This window comes from Amphiura filiformis, chromosome 17 (genome assembly GCF_039555335.1).
Source record: "Amphiura filiformis chromosome 17, Afil_fr2py, whole genome shotgun sequence".
NCBI classification, from domain to species: domain Eukaryota; kingdom Metazoa; phylum Echinodermata; class Ophiuroidea; order Amphilepidida; family Amphiuridae; genus Amphiura; species Amphiura filiformis.
The window spans coordinates 28300799-28322316 of record NC_092644.1 but is presented as its reverse complement, the minus strand read 5'-3'; the positions used below and the strand labels follow the sequence as shown (position 1 = coordinate 28322316).

The 21518-nt window shown below is 38.7% G+C and overlaps 1 protein-coding gene across 1 annotated transcript in view; it reads left to right on the top strand.

Moving 5' to 3' along the window:
- Positions 1 to 21518, top strand: part of LOC140137561 (serine/threonine-protein kinase TNNI3K-like) — a 57550-nt gene that overhangs the window by 9587 nt on the left and 26445 nt on the right. Inside the window, exons 2-15 of the mRNA XM_072159275.1 lie at positions 4146 to 4257; positions 4612 to 4723; positions 5837 to 5940; positions 6590 to 6687; positions 8575 to 8685; positions 11075 to 11173; positions 12266 to 12410; positions 14116 to 14260; positions 15388 to 15492; positions 17047 to 17141; positions 18929 to 19075; positions 19674 to 19760; positions 20061 to 20117; positions 21289 to 21381. Coding sequence (XP_072015376.1) covers positions 4218 to 4257; positions 4612 to 4723; positions 5837 to 5940; positions 6590 to 6687; positions 8575 to 8685; positions 11075 to 11173; positions 12266 to 12410; positions 14116 to 14260; positions 15388 to 15492; positions 17047 to 17141; positions 18929 to 19075; positions 19674 to 19760; positions 20061 to 20117; positions 21289 to 21381 — 1438 coding nt within the window. The 5' untranslated portion in view covers positions 4146 to 4217. The remainder of the gene's footprint in view (positions 1 to 4145; positions 4258 to 4611; positions 4724 to 5836; positions 5941 to 6589; positions 6688 to 8574; positions 8686 to 11074; positions 11174 to 12265; positions 12411 to 14115; positions 14261 to 15387; positions 15493 to 17046; positions 17142 to 18928; positions 19076 to 19673; positions 19761 to 20060; positions 20118 to 21288; positions 21382 to 21518) is intronic.

Sequence of the window (21518 nt, the reverse complement as noted above, 5' to 3'; positions counted from 1 at the left end):
ACCTGATAGGGTGGTGCAAGTTCAGGCAGATTACGATGAGAGCGATACACATCGCGGCGTCACCAGCATCCTCGCGCACAATCTGTCACGAGGAAGGGTGTCGGGACCAGCAGAATGGTCCCTTGCTCGCAGGTCGCTCAGACGATCTTCAAGGATGTACCACCCTCGAAAGATCTGTTCGCATCTCATCGCAATCATCCACTGCCGTGTACTGCTCAAGGGTCGCGGACCCCAAGCATTCACCGTGGACGCTCTGTCCATAGACTGGGGAGGATGACAGCTTATGCAGTCCCTCCGATCTCACTACTCATGAGGGTGGTGGCCAAGATCGGGTGGGAAGACTGCATTGTCATTCTGCTAGCGGCAAGGCCGCTGGCACTCCCCGAGGTACCAGATCTACTCCGGATGCCCGGAGCGGAGGTACCCAGTCTATCACTAGAGCACCTGCAGTTAGCTGCATGGCCCTTACCAGGGCACGCGCAGCGGAGGGATACTTTTCATCAGAAGCTGTTTTTTTCATCGTCGGGGCTAGACGGAAGTCTACCCTCCGAACGTATAGCCAGAGTCTGGCTCCATACTACGCTTGGTGCAATGAGACAAATAGCTCTCTCCGCTAGAGCCTCTGTGCTGCTAGTTCCGGAGTTTCTGACAGAAAAGTTCCAAGCAAGACTTCAGCGGGCCACTGGGGCCAGCTATAAGTCAGCTGTCCTCTCCATTCACCGAGGTTTCGAGACGGGTCGACTATCATAGCCGATGGTTACCTTATTAGTCTACGCCGACGGTATGTTCAACGAGTGTCTACCAAAAGGAAAGTGATCCTCCTAAGGGATCCCAACACAGTCTTAGATTACTTTAAGGGTCACCCTTTTGACCTTCCTTCCGTCCAAAAGCGACGCTTAAATACGTAACTCTCAAGATGGCTTTCCGGTTTGGCGTTGGCTTTTCGGACGGCGGTGCTGAGTTGCACACGGTCTCGAGGTTAGCTTCCGTGTTCACAAACACTGGAGCGACACTGTTTCGGGCGCTCTGTTCTCGTGACTACGAACGGGCGCGTGCATACCGACATTCGTCCCTCTCCAATCCCCAGGGTTGGGCAAGGTTCGCTGAAGCCAAAGATAGGCTGGGGTGTCCGATAAGGCGCTGCAGCACTATTTCTTCCGAACACAAGCCTTGCGAGGGACTCACGACCGCATTCATCACCCTTACAGAGCCTTTCGGTCCAGCCGCTGTCGCAATGGCTGGTCCAGGTGTTGGTGGGGTCCGGGATCGCGAAGGTTTCGCGTCCCACGACCCACTCGACACGAGCTATCTCATCATCTTGGGTATGCCGTTCGGTTGTCCCTTGAGGAGATCTAGCAGGCGGTGTCCCGGAAGCCACCTTCGCCCTTCTCTACGATACTTCCGCTTACGTTAGTAATCAGAGACGGGCGGAGGTTTACCGGGACATTGTTCGGCGATCATAATACGGTGGTGTACGGGTACCAGGTTTTCAGACTATACAGAATACTCAGCATGGTAAGAACCAGTGTCGCTATTCTTAACCACCAAACTTATTAAGTAAGGAGGTTTATGTCTGTGATCGCGTGGTCTTTTTTGTTTCCCGACCGTTGGGGGAAAATATTTTCTGACCTCGCGAAAACCATCGTTACCCGCTCCCGATCCCTGATCAGATGCTGACCAATCTTGTACCTCCATCCGTCGGTTACTTGCTAGATCGATCTTTCAGATGTTGATGCAAGAAGTATCTTAATCAACATCGGAAGCGGTAAGATCGACCGGTGTACTGAGTCTAGTCCCAAACAGAAATGTTTGGTAGACTCATAACCGTGCGATCTTACCTTTCCGATGTTGATTATCCCGACCCCGCCACCCCTACAAGTTTGGTCCGAGTAGGGGATCCCAAGTCGGATAAGGGACGATCATATGGTGTGACGTCACCTTTTGGGTGAGTCCACCGGGGATCGGGGTTTTGTTATTTATTCATTTATGTGGGACAAAATGACTATTGGTTTTTCCGCATCTCGGGATCGATGCAAGAAGTATCTTAATCAACATCGGAACGGTAAGATCGCACCGGTTATGAGTCTACCAAACATTTCTGTTTGGGACTAATAGTATGGCACTAGTCATGATTGGTGATTGACTCTCAGTCTCATCATCATCATGATGATGTCTCATGTGAACTATACATGCTTTATTTGCCATAATTTATGTCATGAACAGGGCATGTCATGGATCCATGTGTGTGTGTGTGTGGGGGGGGGGGGGTGTGCACCCCCTGAAAAAGGAAAGATGGAAGAGAAAAGAAGAGAGAAAGGGAGAAAGAGAAGGGGAGTAGATCGAGGGGAAAGAGGAAGAGGGAGGGGTAGTTCACCAAGTAAACTTGTATGGCTCAAAATTCGGCCCGCTCACCATAATAAGTTTACTGTCATCCGTATTTTGAAATCTGTTGACGTTTTAAAATTAATGATCTCCGATTCCCGGTCAATTACTTCTACTTCTACATTGATACTCAGCATAATCCTCCAGAGGATGTAGAGCCAAGGAAATAACTTAGAATGCTCTAGTGCGGTGCCAAAGTTGCGGTGCATATTATACAGGGTGCAAGTAAAAAAGTCTGGTCCTTTAAATGTGTGCTGCAACTGCTCCCTTGAAGGCCTCAGCTGTAGGCAGGGCGAGGACATCTCAGCTCCAGGAGGTTGTTCCACCAGTTGACGGTGCGTGTGGGTGCGAGATTGAATGGCTTGGTACTTGAGAGGATGATAGGACCTGGTGGTGCCCAGGACCATAGGAGTGAGGTAGTGGTCTGGATTAATGGCAGTCTGATGGTGATGGATACGGTACATAAAGATGAGGCTGGTGGCCTGTCATCGGCTCTCAAGGGAGGTCCACTGGAGATCACGTAGCATAGCTGTGACACTATCCCTCCAACGGTAGTTGTTGGTAACAAATTTTAACTGCAGGATCAGAATTTTGTTTCACAGTGCGAGAATCAATCTTGATTCTTGCAGAATAAATTTGCGGGAATCATTTGATTCTCATAAAACTACTTCTGTGTAAACTACAAACGTTTGTGAGAATCAACTTTGATTCACGCAAATCTGTTTACGAGAATCTTTGCAAGAATCGATTCTCTGATTCACATCAAAATTCTGACCCTGCTGTGTCATGTGTATGACTCTTGTGGGAACCAGCCAAACTTCAGAATAGAAAAAACAATGCCTGATCGATGTCATGCGGGACTTGCATAGGATTGCACAGATTAAATTTGGCAAAATTTGACCTTTCTAGTCAAGTTGACAAAGCTTTGTGTGTGTAATATGATAAAAGACAGTCGTAAGTATATACATAGTGTAACACTTTTGTTGTTTTGATGTTTTGGGAGACTATGAGGTGACAATGGGTGATGGATCCTATTCTTGACTGTAATATTCCTTCAACAATTCTCCGTACGGTTAATACCATGATACGGTCTTATACATTGTCCAGAGACAACGTAAGTTCCTTGTAAAGGGAGGGGAGAAGGTGAAAAGGGGTGAGAGTATGTATGAGATGTGCCTCTCATATCATGTGATGGGGGGATTCAAAAGATTGGTCATATAGACCCGATTTGGCTGGTCTGGTGGGCATACAATGATGGTCATTGCACAGCCCCTTATCCATTGGATATTATCTGACCATCATTTGGCGACTGAGCTATCCCCGTGCTCCGTGGAACAGTTTCAGACAAGCTTGGAATTATTTGGGCAGAGGTTATCTTTTGAATCCTTTCATGACGACTGAAGCATAGTCAACCCACACATGCACGAATTGAAAGAAATATTGCTCGTGACAAAAGAAAGTCAAAGGTCATAAAACACAATATTTATGTGTATTTTCGCTCACAAGAATATGGGTGTTTTGAACAACGGCTGGCATTTGTTTTGTTTGGGTTTTGTTTTGTTTTAACACTGAATTGCTGATTTTGTTGTATGAAACAATGTTTCATACAACAAAATCAGCAATCAGTTATTGTTATAGTTGTTGTTGTTGTTTGTTAGTTGGTTTTGTTTTGTTTTAAGACTGAATTGCTGATTTTATTGTATGAAACAATGTTTCATAATATCATTAATGTTTATTTTGTCTATTTTATGATATGCTCTTAGACTGACACTAAGTAAAGATGCAAAAGATGAGTGAGTGACTGAATTGAAAGTTTTGTCAAGTTATTTATTACAATGGGTGCTTACAAATCAAGACCAACTGCATCATGTGCAGGTAAGAACTAGATTTTTTTTCAATAGGGCATACTAAATAAATTATAAATTTGGGGATATAATATGTTTATAGTACATAATGCCAACACACAGGCCTCTACACACTCAGTGGCATAGCATGGGTCATCATATTGGAGGGGGGGGGGGCACTGACAAAATTAGATTTAATAATATTTTTGGAACTTGAAAATCAAAAGCTATACTTAAGTTTTGTCTTGAAGACAGTGGATGTTTTATTTTATCAAGATATCAAATACAAAGCTAAGATTGCCCTGTGGGATGTGGCCCTATGAACAGCGGCATGCATGTATTGTAAGAACCTTTACCTTTTTCATTCCTTTCCTAACTTTAACAGATGAATGGAAGAATAAGATTGGAGAGAGTTACGATGTCCTGCGGAATCGCATCAGTGAAGACTTGCATGTCAAGGATGCAAACCAGTTAAATGAACTCCAACTAGCCTGCAGGTTTGTGTGTGTGTTTTTCTGTCTGTCAGTCTTGTCTGTTTTATTCCTGAAGGGAAGTCAGTTGTGGAACAAATTCTTACTATTCGCCCATTACCATGATTACTCAGATCCGCAATCTTTGTTTCTCACGCTTTTCTAGCAAAGCGCCAGAAGGCTTTTACTAATTGCGCACACGGTATATTTAAAGCATATGTTTGACAAGCCTATGCACACACAGTACACACTTTGCGGGTAGAACCCGTTATGCAATGATTGTGATCGGCAAATACCACTTGTAACCTTATGATTGGTAGTGGCATTAAAATGCATCTGTATCTGAGAGAGCATTCTGATTGTGCAGTCTTTAAAAATGGACATATTATGCTGTGATTCAAAGAATGGCCCACATATTTCAAGGCCACACAATCTAAAATACACAGTGACATCAATCAGTCAACCAGTTACATATGTCCTAGCACCAAATTTGTTACAAAATGTTCACCAGTGCGCATTAGCTCAAAAACTGCTACTGATAAGCATCCTGAAATAGGTGGCTCTTCAGGAGCTTCTTGAACTGTTCAAATGTACAATTTTTGATTTGCCCTGTTAGTTTATTCCACAATCTGGGAACATATGCAGCAAAACCTTGGTTACCAAAAGAAACACACTGAGTTCTACGCTCTACAAGAGAGGTACCATCCGAGAAAGGATGATATAAGTTGCCTTTGCTCTGGGTGAATGCCAGTGAAGTAGAACCAAAGAATACAGACTCTGCCATGTTTGCATGTCGTTCATAGAGTGCAAATAGTGTACCTCCGTATAATTTTACTATGCACCTGGCAAACTTTGTTCAAAATGTGTTGCTCTTTGCATTTAACGTGAGGCTTCAATAATGCACGCTATCGCCGAGTGCTCATATAACGCACTGGACATACTCTATTTGCCCTCCATGAGCAAAAAACCAAATGAGGGATACTATACAACATTACACACAGGTCAATTTTGAGTTGGTACTAAGGAGAATCAGTCTGTGTATTGGTTCCATCAGCCATGGAAGAAAATTTGGGGTATTCAGGTCCTTATATTTGTGTGAAATTCACTAAATAATGTTTAATGGTTTTTGTATGCTTCCAGCTTAGCTAAAGTTGACCAAGCCTTTACATTAGTTAGCGGTTGTAATGTAAACCAAGGGACTGATTGTGGGTTGACGTTGCTGCATTTATGCTGTATTACACCAGGTATGTTGTATGTAGTGTGCAGTTTTGCAACACTTTGTTAGGTTTGTGATTACAAAACTGCCTCTTGTTTGTGAAGATTTTACAATTTTGAACATGACCCAGTGGTATATTTGACTTAACTTTATGATGACTCAAAAGTCTCTAAATCATATTTTACCAACATTTTAGCTGGAAAAAAGTGGGTAATAACTTATTCAACCACACTATGGCAGCCAAAATGGCTCCTAGCATGACACCTGTTACCAACTGTCAACATTTAAAATCAATTACCTCTGGCAAAAATCACTTTCTGGAAAGCAGGATTGAACATGGTCATCTCGTGTAACCAAATTTCTGTCTGAGTCGTAAAAGTACTTAATTTCACAACAGATTTAATTTCACAAATATTTTGAGGTCAAAGATACATAAAATCAAATAGTTGGCAAATTATATGACAGTATAATGTCAGAACTCATCACGACATCAGGCATAGGCCATAACTTACGGCAAAGTGATATAAAATCATGGTCAAGAATGAAATTTTTTCTTCCTTGAACCACTCAAGAGAAAGAATGAATTACAATCTTAATGGTTTTACAAAATATGTATCAGATAGCAACATTTTATGTTATGGTTGTACCTGAGGATATTTGCATGGTTCTTCTTACAGGTTGTCAATCAGTGGCAAGGTTACTGATAACACTTGGTGCCAGAGTGACAAACATCAGCAGAAATGGATTTACCCCTTTACATTTAGCCAGTTATCAGGTAGGTACCATTAATGTGCCAAGGGTAGAACCCCCTGGGTTTACACTAAAAACATGACACATCAGCAGATTTTGGGCACCTTTCAGCTGTTCAGCTCCCTGAATGAGCTAAAAGTTTTTTGTATAATGGAGACCTCTTGTTAATTAGATCAAGATTCTGTATTTATTTTTTAGTACTGGGTAGTAAGTTATAGTTTTTCTACAAGTAGGCTGTTGGTTATCACAAAACAGTACCGGTGGAGCAGGTCCCTGTGAGAGTGGTCGAGCTTTCGTCAGATGTGTCTCTGACTACATCATGCATGACTATGATGAACATGATGAAGGTCATATCAGGTCAAGGACACATCTGATGAAATCTCAACCACTCACACAGGGACCGGCTGCATCGGTACTGTGATAACCAACAGTGTACTCGTAGAAATATAACTTACTATGAATTCCTGTTGAGAAATTTTATTTTTACTCGATAGAATTGAGAAAAGTAACTTGTAAATACCGTAAACGTTCGCCTAATGGCGCTATGGGCTCCCTTGACATAACTGAAATTTTAGACACAAACTAAAAGTGCCCCCCAAAAAATCCCACAAGCAAATAAAGGCACACACCCTTAATTATTGTTGGAATTTTTAGAGGAGGGGGCTCTCTATTTGTACATGAAATTTACCCCAAGGCAAAGGAGCCCATAGCGCCATTAGGTGAACGTATACGGTATTGCACAGGTATGGTGTGAAATAATAGTGATGTGGTGATGATGTTATTGAAATCGCTCGTCATCATAACTTGAATGTTCATACTTATGCAGATGACACACAGCTTTACCTTTCTTTTGATGTAAACAAACCCAAAGATGAAGTTTATGAAAAATAAACTAAAACTTAATGATGACAAAACTGAATTGCTCATAGTATCTTCCAAAAACTCTCAAAGTAAGATTCATCGTAACAGTATTCAAATCGGATCCTCAACTATATCTTCTTCAACCAGTGTGCAAAATTCGAAATTTAGGTGTGTGTTTTGATTCTACACTGTCAATGGATAATCATATTAAAAAAGTGTGTCAATCTGCTTATTTTCAAATCCGGAACCTACGTAGTATTAGGAAACTTCTGTCAAAGGATACTGCCGAAATACTTCTTCACGCCTTCATTACCTCGTGCTTAGACAACAGAAATGTTCTACTAAATGGAATTACTGAACAACAGCTTAGGAAACTTCAACTTGTACAGAACTCTGCCGCACGCGTTTTGACAAACACTCACAAATATGATCATATCACACCCGTTCTTATGAATCTGCACTGGCTTCCCGTACGTGAAAGAATTGTATTTAAAACTCTTCTTCTCACATGGAAAGGATTAAACAACAAAACTTTGGAACTCGCTTCCCTATAACCTGAGACAATCAATTTCTGTTGATCAGTTCAAATCTGGACTCAAGACTTTCTTATTCAATGCTGCGTATAATGTCAGTGTTTGATTTATCATGCTTTTATACTGCTCTGTATTTTTGTTTTACATGTATTAAGGATTCTTTGGTTTCATGTTGATTGTATTTTGTATGAAATTGTATTAAACTAACAATTTGGCTAGCTGATTTGTTTTAATCAGCTATATACTTTTTTGTTAACTCTGTTTTCATGTTTACTTGTATGTGTTTCTTGTTTTTGCGCCTTGGATTAGATTTAATTTTCTAGATAAATGGCGCATTATAAATGCTTATTTATTATTATTATTTATTATGATGAAGGTTATAGTGATAAAATGATAGTAGTAATGATGATGATGATGATGATAATGATGATGATGGCAGTGGTAGAGATTGTGGTGGTAAAGGGGAATATGAATGTGACATTGACTGATGATTTCAAATATAATATTGTTATTTATAGGGTAACATAGAGGTACTTGATGAATTACTTAGCAACAAGGCTGATGTGAGTCAGATTGGTTATGGAGCAGTCACTGCATTACATCTAGCATCACTGGCAGGACATGTCGAGGTAAAGCTAAATACTCTATTGCTGAGCAACGAGGGATTGGTATTTGACTAATAAAGTGCACTCTACCTCATTGGCTAAAAACCAATCACTATATCGTTCAGCGATGTAGTATAAATTCAGCTTAATCGTAGAACATTACAACAACAATAACAACTAACTATGGGTTTCAAAGTAAAGAAAGTCATCAGATGCTATGTTGTAATTATCATATGCCACAATACCTGCATTGTCAACTGACTTGAAGCTATGTATGTCATATTATATTTCAAGATCTTTGGTTTTGAAAGGTCTTGAAACATAACTCACTTAAGGTGGTACTACACCACTTGATAAATTTGTGACTATTTTTGCATTTTTCTCAAAAAATAATAACACACTGGTAACAAAGGTTATGTATATATAGGGCAAGGAATCCAGTTACTACACGAATTTCAGTGACTCAAGACAAGCGGTATATTGTTATTTATGATAAGAAAAGAGGTACCGCTAGAAGGTACCTCATTTCTTAACATATATAATGAACCATATAACTGATCACCCTGAACAGTATGATCAGAAGATCAATGCATTGTTAGACAGTGGTGACACGTATGGTAAGCTTAAGAAAGATCCTACTAAGACCTACCAAAATAAGCTTATGAAAATACTGAAAGACTTTAAGTCGGAGGGTAATTTGTCGGAATATAAGTACTCCAAGTTATACCCCTCATTATGTTGTGTGCCATCGTTTTATGGGCTACCAAAAGTTCATAAAGAGGGAGCCCTGCTTCGACCAATTGTCTCAAGCATCAATTCAGTTACATATGAATCCGCTAAGTACCTTGCAGAGATTTTGAACGTGCTGATTGGTAAAAGTGAACATCACATTAAGAACACTGAATCTTTTGTTGAGCGCATCAAAACCTTGTGTCTCAAGCCGGGTTTTCTTACGATGTATCCGCTTTGTTTACGAGTATCCCTGTGGAGAGCGCGATAGATGTAGTGAAGGATTTATTAAAGAAGGACACCAGCTGGAAAGAAAAGACAGATCTCACGGCTGACCAAGTGATACAACTTTTGGAATTTTGCCTCAGTACTACCTACTTTGTTTTCCGAGGACAATTTTATCAACAATGTGGGGGTTGTGCTATGGGCAGCCCGGTCAGTCCGGTTATCGCAAACCTGTACATGGAACATTTTGAGATCACCGCTTTACGCAATTCACCCGTCAAACCTTCGTTATGTGGACGACACTTACGTTATCATTCGCGAAACTGATGTGAAAATTTTCACCGAACATATCAACAGTCAGAATTCGCATATCAAATTCAGCAGCGAATCGGAAGTGGACGGATTCCTTGCATTTTTGGACACCAAAGTCTTGCGAAACGCCGACGGATCCGTGAGCATCTCCATCTACAGAAAACCTACACATACGGATCAATACCTCCATTTTGATTCCCATCGCTCACAAATTAAGTGTCATCAGGACATTATTAGCGGTGACAGACCCAGAGGAAAGGGTGAAGGAAGTTGAACATATCAAGTCCGCGTTAGGACGTTGTGGTTACCACAATTGGACTTTTGGTTTAGCCAAAGCTAAGGACAAAAGTAAGAACACTCCTGACCCTCCTACTAATGCCAACCAAGTAGAGGGAAAGAAATTGTCAACCTACATCACCCTACCCTTTATAGAGGGGTTGTCACAGAAGCTCCAGCGTATTTTCAAATCCTACGGTGTTGCTACAAGCTTCAGACCGCACAATACGCTGAGAAAACTATTAGTCTCACCTAAGGATACCACTCCAACTGAGAAAAAATCAGATGTGGTCTACGAGATACCCTGCGGCGAATGTACAAGTTCATACATCGGCCAGACAGGTAGACAACTCGGAGATAGACTGAAGGAGCACAAGTCAACTGCCCCCAGCCGCAAACCCTCTGCTGTTGCAGAGCACAAAACAGAGTCTCACCACAGCATCGACTGGGAATCCACAAAGGTGTTAGCCAAGGATGATAGAGAGTACCCCTGTTTAGTGCGGGAGGCCCTCCAGATCAAGAAGAAATCGCCAGAACTAAATCGCGAGCAAGGACTGGAATTGCCAACCTTATACAACGCCTCATTCGACCAAAAAGTTGCCAATGATCAACAAAAGGGCAAGTCCATCACAACATCTTAGGACTTCTTCTGATGAAGATGTGTGTCACACATCGAAAATTCAAGGTTAGTGAATTTTTGTGCTGAAAGTCAGTTAAAACTTTTGGAAATTATAATGAACCACTTGTCTTGAATCACTGACATTTCTGTGAAGTAATTGGTGTTTGGTTATTAAAACGACAGATAGGAAATCAGACAATCCTGATCCAGAAAATACTGATGATGTTTTAAAATATTTGTTTTCTTTGACAGGTGATTGAGCGTCTGTTACAACACGGGGCTGACATACATGCCCAAGATGCAGTCAGGTTTACACCTCTTCATTTGGCATGTTACTTTGGTCATGAAAAGGTAATCAACAAGATCCTAAAGATGTCTATTATAAATTCCTCAAGTATAGTACTGTCTTAGTCATTCTTTGGGTAATGATTATTGTATGTGCATATACAGTGAGCCAAAGAATTAAGGTACTAGTTATGTTCACCCCTGTACATCCTAAACAAAGACAAACATGTCAAAATTAAAACAAGCAGTCAATACCTGTACTCTTTAGCTCTGATTTAAGACCCCATTCGTTGAACTTGGTTGAGAACTAAAGAAACGGTGATCTAAAACCTAATGAAGAAACAAAATCAAATGTTGCACTTTGTGTTCTAATCAATGAAAGCACATGTTAATCAATGGAAGCGCATCGCTAATTATCTTGTTCACGAAAACTTTGTGTACAAATTAATAGGGCATTTAATACAGCAAACTGCAACTTTTAAATTGGTGTCTTCCTTGGGTTTTTCGATCGCCGTGACTTTATTTCCTGAACAATTTCAACGAATGAGGTCCCAAACTTGAGCCAAAAGATGCGGCCATTGCCTGCCGGTTCCAATCATGACATGTCCGTCTCTGTCCAGGACACACAGGAGGTGAACACTACTGGTACCTTAATTTTTTGGCTTACTGTATAGTCCAGCATCTTTCATCATTGTGACAAACGAAGCAGTAATTTTGCTGCAGCATTTGATAGCAATCAAAAGAACAAAGCACTGAGCAAAGCTATAACATTTTTAGCTGACAATGGGCTATTCCAGTTGAAAGTGTGATCACCTGAATGGGTTACTCCATTTGAAATACACACTCCCTATGTGCAAGATCCAGGTTATTTCTTCTATAGGGGTGTATGGATTTTAAATGGAATAACTCAATCTGCAGCAGAGAACCAAAGAAATATTGCAACAGAGGAACAAAAATCACAGTAGCGCCTGCATGATTTGTTGCACTAGGGAACAAAATAAACAAATTAGACTATATAAAATTAAAAGAAACAAATTATTCCAAATTAGACTATATACTTCTGCTTATTTCTTGTTTCAGTCAGATACATAAATTTACACTTAGTACAGTATAAAAATTTTTAATATATGATTTTCCTATTGTAACTCTTGTCAATAGGTAGTCAAATGTTTAATCAACAACAATGCAGACATCAATATGAGTGGCGAGGTTGGTGATAGGCCTTTACACTTGGCCTGTGCTATGGGTTATCTAGCTATAACAGAATCTCTTATCAAAGGACGAAGAAGACACAAGGCTGATGGTGAGTGAGTCTCAGTGTTAATAATGATGCTAATATCAACATGAGTGGTTAGATTGGTGATAGGCCATTACACTTGGCCTGTGCTATGGGTTATCTAGCTATAACAGAATCTCTTATCAAAGGACGAAGAAGACACAAGGCTGATGGTGAGTGAGTCTCAGTGTTAATAATGATGCTAATATCAATATGAGTGGTGAGGTTGGTGATAGGCCATTACACTTGGCCTGTGCTATGGGTTATCTAGCTATAACAGAATCTCTTATCAAAGGACGAAGAAGACACAAGGCTGATGGTGAGTGAGTCTCAGTGTTAATAATGATGCTAATATCAATATGAGTGGTGAGGTTGGTGATAGGCCATTACACTTGGCCTGTGCTATGGGTTATCTAGCAATAACAGAATCTCTTATCAAAGGACGAAGAAGACACAAGGCTGATGGTGATTGAGTCTCAGGGTTAATAATGATGCTAATATCAATATGAGTGGTGAGGTTGGTGATAGGCCATTACACTTGGCCTGTGCTATGGGTTATCTAGCTATAACAGAATCTCTTATCAAAGGACGAAGAAGACACAAGGCTGATGGTGAGTGAGTCTCAGTGTTAATAATGATGCTAATATCAACATGAGTGGTTAGATTGGTGATAGGCCATTACACTTGGCCTGTGCTATGGGTTATCTAGCTATAACTGAATCTCTTATCAAAGGACGAAGAAGACACAAGGCTGATGGTGAGTGAGTCTCAGTGTTAATAATGATGCTAATATCAACATGAGTGGTTAGGTTGGTGATAGGCCATTACACTTGGCCTGTGCTATGGGTTATCTAGCTATAACTGAATCTCTTATCAAAGGACGAAGAAGACACAAGGCTGATGGTGAGTGAGTCTCAGTGTTAATAATGATGCTAATGGTGCACAGGGATGAATCATTCTGCACACAGGTCAACTGCTTTACGTGACTTCCAAATCAAGAGACGTCGCACATACACTACCTATATCTGCATGTGCTAAGCAGTGTATGAGGGTGAGAAGAAATTCTACAATTATATTCTGTAATGTAAATGAACATAATAACATCAATCGGTACAGACTGTTGTACTCTGATCAGCTCTTTTAAAATAGGCGGGACTCATAACATCGTGGATTGATACAGAATGGCGTACACACAGCTAGGCGCAGCACCTACGCGAACTGCGCTTTGCGTTTTGCGTGAATGACGTGTGCTTTTGTGAATTTACGCGTGCATAAGTTGGAACTTTATTGACTCGCGCAGTAACAAAAAACGAATAATTCCCGCCTATTAAGAGCTGATCATAGTATAGCTGCCAAACTGCTCAATTATTTGATTTTGGGTTCTATTTTGGACTCGTTAAATGTTAAGCTACCTGAGAGTCATGTAATACAGCCTGTTAGGCTGATTACAATTAGTATTAAAGGATTAGGATTGAGCCATGTATGATCTGGCAAAGCAGAATAATATTTTTTTGATACAAAAAATTTTGTTATGTATTTTGCTGGAATCTGGAGTACATGTAGTATGTGATCCCTTCAGAGGTTAGGGAACTTAATGAAATTACCTGCTTCATTAAATGTTGTTGGTAATTAAAGTGTCAAGACTGACATGTGTTGTGTGTCCATCTTTTGCAGCCTGTACATAGTAAAAATATTGACAATGCTGTACTGTGTCTTGTATTTTCTCTCATAGTGAATGTAACAGACAATGAGCAGCACACACCATTACATTTCTGTTGCCGTGCTGGACATCTACCTCTGCTAGGGATACTTATGCAACCAGAATACGATACCAAAGCACATGAGGTTAATATATATGGAGACACTCCACTGCATTTGTAAGTAGAAATATGGTTAAGTTTGTTCGGCTTAGTAGGTGAAAATAATAGACTCATAACATTGTGTATTGATATAGAATGGTATGCACATAGTTAGGTGCAGCACGTTGCATGGCTGGCGCACGCTTGTGTGAATTTAAGCGAGTGTAAGTTGTAAAACCGAATAATTTTTGCCTTTTATAAGCCAAACAAACTTTATGAGTTGTTGTCTTGCTGATTGACCCAGTGCATAATTGGATCTGGGTCACCATAAGTACAGAATCCTTTGAAGGCATAAACTTGCCAAGCTCCTTAAGAATGACGTCAGATGCAACATTCTTTGAGTTTATTTTTACCTGCAGCTATAGTAAACACAGCCAAAGTAAAAAGTTGCCACTAGTTCCATCCCCATTTAATCAGAGTTTGATGAGTTTATGGCAAAATAATTTATCTAATAATTTTCTATACACTTTCCTTCGAAGGTTGATACCAAATTTGATATCAAAAGGTTAATCATCATGAGCATAGGAACCGTTGATTAGAAATTTGTGCAATTTTAAAAATGACATAGCGAGTTGTACCACGCAGCGGAGCTAGCGTGAGTGCCAAGAATTACGTCGCCTGAACAGGCCGGCAGGTTAATCGATTATAAACCACCTCTTCTCAACATCTACATGCATCTGAGAGGTCTAATTTCATTGTCATTAAAGGTTTAAATCAAATACCCCGCTCTTTTAATTGTGCGCAGGCAAGTGTACAATGATTCCTGTAGCGGTTGCTTCAGGCCACATAATAAGCTGAGACCATGCATTGACTTTTGCGTGGTCAATTTGTAATTTGTCATTTTTAAAATTGCACGAATTTCCAAACAACGGTTCCTATGCTCAAATTTGGTATCAACCTTCGAAGGAAAGTGTATAGAAAATTATTATATAAACTATTTTGCCATAAGCTCATCAGACTCTGATTAAATGGGGATGGAACTAGTGGCAACTTTTTAATTTGGCTGTGTTTATCTCCCACAATTTTCAAGATGTCTGACAAGGAGGCAAATAAAAGTGTCTATTGTTTAGGTTGTATCTGCATGCAATCTTTATTAAGAACTTTGCTTACATCCGATTTTAATACTTGTGTACTTTTTTTTTCAGAGCTTGCTATAATAGCAATACTGAAATAGCTAAAGAATTAGTGGAGAGAAGTGGTACCAAAAGTCTACTTATAGAAAACATATTCAGTGAAACACCTTTACATAGGTAGGTTTTGCTTCATTACTTATTACTCATTACTTAGTACTTAGTACTTATTATTTCAATTTCCTGATGTTGCAGAAAGTTTCTGCAAATTCATTAGTTGGCTGCTTTCCTAGACTATTTTTGAATAAGGTATTTGTTACTTTACAATAGAATGTTGAATATGTTTGCATGTTGGATTTCATTAGCTACATTCAACCCATGTGCTCAGATGAGAGTATGTGACACCCTGGAATACCGTTGATGGGATTGACATTATGGTGCACCTAGGGCAGAATATAATTTCAAGTCTAAAAAAAAAAAAAAATGTATTTCAATCACAAGGTATGACTTTACATAATATTTGATTTGAGCAAAGCTATGTACAGAATGCATTTTAAGCAAACATTAAAGAACATATGAAAATTCAGTGCCAAAAAAATCATGCCAAAATTCAGATCTGCTCCAAAATTATATACCAGTCTTAATAGTATTTTAAAAAACATCATATGTGACCCAGTCAAACCAAATGAGAAAAATGTTGTGGAAAGTCAAATCAGAGTTTTCCTGATGATAAATATCCTTTTAAAATCAGCTCTAGGTTGCGAAAGATGTCATGTAAATAGGTTATTCCAGTTGAAATTCATACACCCTTATAGAATTAATTACCAAATATTCCACATAGGGAGTGTTGGCGCAGCGGTTATTCCCTCGCCTTGCACCACTGAGGTCCCGGGTTCAAGCCCGGCGCGCCCAAGGACTCATGTGCACTTGGTTTATCCCGATTCCATGCTCGCTCTCGCAGGTTTTCTCCGGGATCTCCGGTTTCCTCCTGCTTTCAAAAAATCGGTGATTAGTTGTTTGGCTATCAAAAACTTCCTTCACCCAATGGAATTTGGGGAGCTGCATAGATAATTGGTGGATGTTACAATCTAAGTGCGGATAGGTTTGTGCCAAGTTCGGCTGCAACCAGCCTAGTTGATGCGTTCTGATTGTGATGATCCACCATGGCAGCAAAATTACAGTGCTTTGATCCCCCTAAGTTCCGGAAAAGGCGCTATATAAAACACCAAAATTTATTTATTTATTTATTTTGAGTGTGAATTTCAAATTTTTAAATTCACATCCCCTGTATGGGAGATTATGGTCATGTCTTCCGTAGGGAGCATATGGATTTCAAATGGAATAGCCCAATGTGACGTAGTAATTACATTTGAAAAGATTAGGTATTTAAACACTAAATAACAGGCCTAAAAAATTGTGTTATTGGCATAACATAAAAAATAATTAGGGTAAGTCGGTCGGCAATTTCTTTTTTAAAAAAATTTTTTACACACATTTTAAACTCTAAATTGCATAAATTGGAACTTAAAATTTTTTTTTTTTTTAATTTCAATTTTTTACTTTTTTTTGTGCAAAAATATAAGAAAAAAAGTCTAGGGTCGGGCTATTATTAGGGTCGGTCGGGTTACACCAATCAAACAATTTTTTTAAAGCCTAACTTTAGTGACATTGTACTTACCATGCTTGATCAGGTTGCATATTTGAACTACTCATTTCTGTGCTTTTCTTCCACAGTGCTTGTACTTATGGGAAGAGTATAGATCTAGCCAAGTTTCTATTAGACCAGGATACTGTAGATATCAACTATCAAGGCAGAGATGGGCATACAGGTAATTTTACAAAGAATCATCACTAAACTTTAAAACTGTACAAAAATATCAGTAGAATTAAAAGCACTTTCAGTGATCAGCTGTGATTCACTAAATCATTACATAAAAATAAATAAATGAAAGTCAGATTTTGAAGGAGTATGTGTGTGCTAACATACCTATGCAAGTGATAGGGCCAAAAACTACATAAAGATAACATTTGATATATGTGACATTGTGACATGATCAAGGGGAATGGAGTCACATGTCGGCAATTTTCAATTAGAAGTTTTTTACATCTTTTTCTGGCAGTTTACAAATGCTATATTTTGATGTAAACTCCATTAAAATCGGACATCTGGTTACCGAGTTATGAGCAATTTATCAATGGCTGAAAACAATATAAAACAAAAGAATTTGAACACTGTTTTTGTCAATATCTTAAAAACAATATCCGACTCATTCCCCTTGATCATGTCACATACCGTATTTAGTCAAATAAAACGCCTGAGGCGTTACATTTTCTGAGGGGCGTTTATTCAAGGTCAATTTTAGAACGATAATTCCCGTTAAAATCATTAGGTAAAGTAAAAACACACGCTAAAATGACAAACTATGAACTAGAAACACTGACTTCTGGCTCACTTCTGGGTTTCTGATCCAGATTTTCGCCAATTATTGACACTATTATCGACCATGTGCGCAACTTGGTAAGCTTACTACACAAGATAGCATGGAAATATCGGCATTTTTGAAACATCTTGGTTGAAAAAAGTGGTGGGGGCGTTTATTTGAGGGGGAGCGACTATTTGACGAAATACGGTATTTTATTTATAAACTCTTGTGTTACCTGGTTTTTAAGATGTAGTCTGTTATAGGTTAAGTTTTTAGTAACATACTTTTTAAGCTTGTATATCATTCTGATAATAATTATGCTTGTTTATAATTTGTTTTTGCTTTGTCGTATTTTGAATGTACAGCGCTTAGGGGCCTCTTGGCATCAACATGCGCTATATCAAATGCAGCTTTATTATTATATCTTCGTCAATGTTGAAAGTGTCTGTCTGTATCGAACTGACTGTTTCACACAAACAGTGAACTATGTTCTACTCATTTTATTTTCATACCATTAATGTAAAGTTAATCTGCACATTATTAAAGTCATTGAAGCCCATTGTGTAAATGTTTTATTTGCAGGAATGATGCACACAATAAAAACATCATTTAGGCCTTCATAAGGTGAACATGTGTTCTTACATGAAATTTTGTGTGAATTTTGTAGGGTACCGGGGTATCTCTGGAATTATTTAAACAATACAAAATGACAATGAGAAGATATATATTAGTTGAAAGTTAATTGGTGTTATTACCATTATAGTAGATATCATGACGAAACCTTCATCAGTTTTTGTGTATGCTTCTTAAGGGAAAGGGGGTAGGTAAAAAGTTATGTAAAAACCTGCAGTGATTTATAATGCGCTACACATAGGCACATTGCCTAGACGTTGTTGCTGACCACTACAGCCCCATATCATTTCATAAACCATTAAAACAACAACACAGGGACTTGTAACTAAGTGGCACGCGCACAATTGACCTTTGCCGCCAAGATCATATCCCCAAGTTTTGTACAGGTATGCTTGTCGCATAAGCGAAAATGTCAAAAACAGAAACCATCCCTTAGTATGTATCAAAATTGAACCAGGTTTCAGCTCTTCACAGTGCTTTTTTTTTTTTTTTTTTTTTTTTTTTTAGGTTAAATCCTGCCTCTTTGATCCACAAGTTTCTTTGATCATGCAATCTTTCAGCTCTTCACAGTGCTTGTTATCATGGCCATCTGAGATTAGTGCAATTCATGTTGGACCAAGGAGCAGATATGAATCTAGTTGCAACAGAGGAAAATGGAAGCAGTGATAAGGAAGAACAGACATGTCTGATGTGGGCTTATGAGAAAGGTAGGTGGGGGCAATGCAGTGCTCAAAATAGATGGGGCTATAAGGGCACTATTTTGAGGTTAGTGGCTCAAAGTACAATGGAGATTTAAGTATTTAGCCCCTGAAATCCTTAAAGTAGCCCCCGAAAGTTAAATTATAGGGACAATTTTTTTTTTCAAAAGTAGCACCCAAAATTATTTTGAGGCCTTGGGCAATGGCTATTCTATTTGCTTCAACACACCCTCTTTGGAATATTAGACTGCTGTTTTAATTGTAGTTGCACCATATTGTTAAACATTAACATAATGCAGATTGTAGAATTCCAAATATAAATTGTCTATTGTAACAATCTGAAAATTGAATTCTAATTGGCAGCTGCAAGCTTGAGCATTGCAAAGGTGTGTGCATCTAGCCCTTAATGTATGTTTTACATGCAAAACAAACAAAAGGGACAAATTTGAAACAAAGTTTGCCAGACACATGGAGAAATAATCTATAAATGCAATATTTTTCCCCCTTGAGTGACACATGAACATGGCGGAGTCTGCACTTTTCAAATCTATATCTCTTTGTTCAACATTTGATGTTTAAGTTTTTTTCTAATATTTTAAATTTCCAGGTCATGATACAATTGTTACTCTTCTGAAACATCACAAGAGACCACAAGATGAGTCTGCCTGTGGGGATTACTCGCATCCAGGGGGAGGTAAGTAAAGGCAACATGCATGCATCCATGGTGTGGGGTGGACCCCAACATGCACACATACTCTCCTCTACACACTCACATATACTTACTGTTAAACGAGGATGTAACGAGGCCGTAACCACCTTCAAGCATGAACAGAATCAAATTACACTCTCTGAGTGTTAATCGCCTTAAAGTGGTCTAGCCTTTATTGCAGCAACCTCCTGTAGTTTTAACAGCTAAAAAAATACCCATTTGTTACCTTTTCAGAAAATCCATAGCCTAAACCAGTAGAATCACTCCTTTTAATTTTATTTTCAGATGGTTCCTACGTATCTGTACCATCTCCTATGGGCAAACTACGCAATATTACCAAAGGTATGCAATACTATGCATTCTCTCATGCTAAGGGTTTATTACAATTATATGCAATCTTATCAACATGTAGTATTTCTGGAGTACAGTTTGTTAACTAACTATTAGCAGCCCTATTGATGGTGTTTTTTGAAATATGAATGGTCTTTACTCTGTTAATTATCTATCCATTTCAGTATCACATAAAGGTTGTCAGTGTGTCAGTGTGACTTCATATTCAACCATTTTATGAATAAATCAGTATAATTACAGTATGTAAAGAAAATCATGTGATAATAGCCTAGAGAAGATTACATGGATTCGCACTGATCACAACAAAGGAAAAGACAACCGTATCGATTAACCTACAAGTTGATGAAAGGCTGATGGCCTCTATTACTTCTTGCAGCTTAGGCTGCATGGTGCACTGAGTGGTTGAGGAGTTATCTCACACACCATATCTTATGATAGATAGGATTAGGTTGAAGAGAGCAAGGCATTCATTGCACATTGAAATCTGAGTTTGATTATTTCTCAATTTCAGAATAAACCATTTTATAATTATAACAAATGGTTGCCTTATGAATTAAGTAAACTAGTTGCGCTTCAGAAGCACTTAGTATATACATCTAAATAATTTCTCAATGCTACTTATTTCGCAAAGTGTAAGTGAATATGCCTATTGCCTAGTTACAGTCCATTGTAAAGTTATTATATATTCGGGGTCTTATGCAGAACTTATTATAGCAATTTTTTTACCAAGAGTAAAAGAATTTGAAATGGGATTTTTGTTATAATCCTTTATTAAGAACTAACTATGATAGTATTTAAATGTTTCAGTAGTTGTCAATTGATTGAGAAAATGATTTAAAAAAATAATGTTCCCTACATGTTATCCAATAAGTATAAGCGTACACATGCAGACTGTATAAGAGTTTAGTTTCAAGGCTAATCAAAATGGATGCAGGAGAAGAAATGTTTCAGTTTTCAACTTTAATAATCCATATTAAAGTAATTAATTCAAATTGACACAGATAAAACAAACTATCGACTTGTTGTGTAATCATAGACTACATTATTTATGGTTAGTGTTTAGGAAAGTCAGTGTCAAAATACTCATTTTGGGTCCTTAATTTCACATTCTTACATATATCCTTCAAAAATTTTGATGACAAATTGTGTGTTTTCTTTGCAGAAAAAATAGATGTGTTACAACTCAGGACTTCTTTACCTAAGAATTTTCATCTTGACATCAATGAAGTAGAAATACAAGAGACAATAGGAAGTGGTATGTATGGCTCATATTTGATAATAGTGTGTATGTTTAATTAAAGTTGTCAAATATATATTTGTGATCATTGTGTATTTCCAAATAGCATCCAACTGTAAACTATAGTCTGTATACCTTTCTCGAGTCAGTAATTT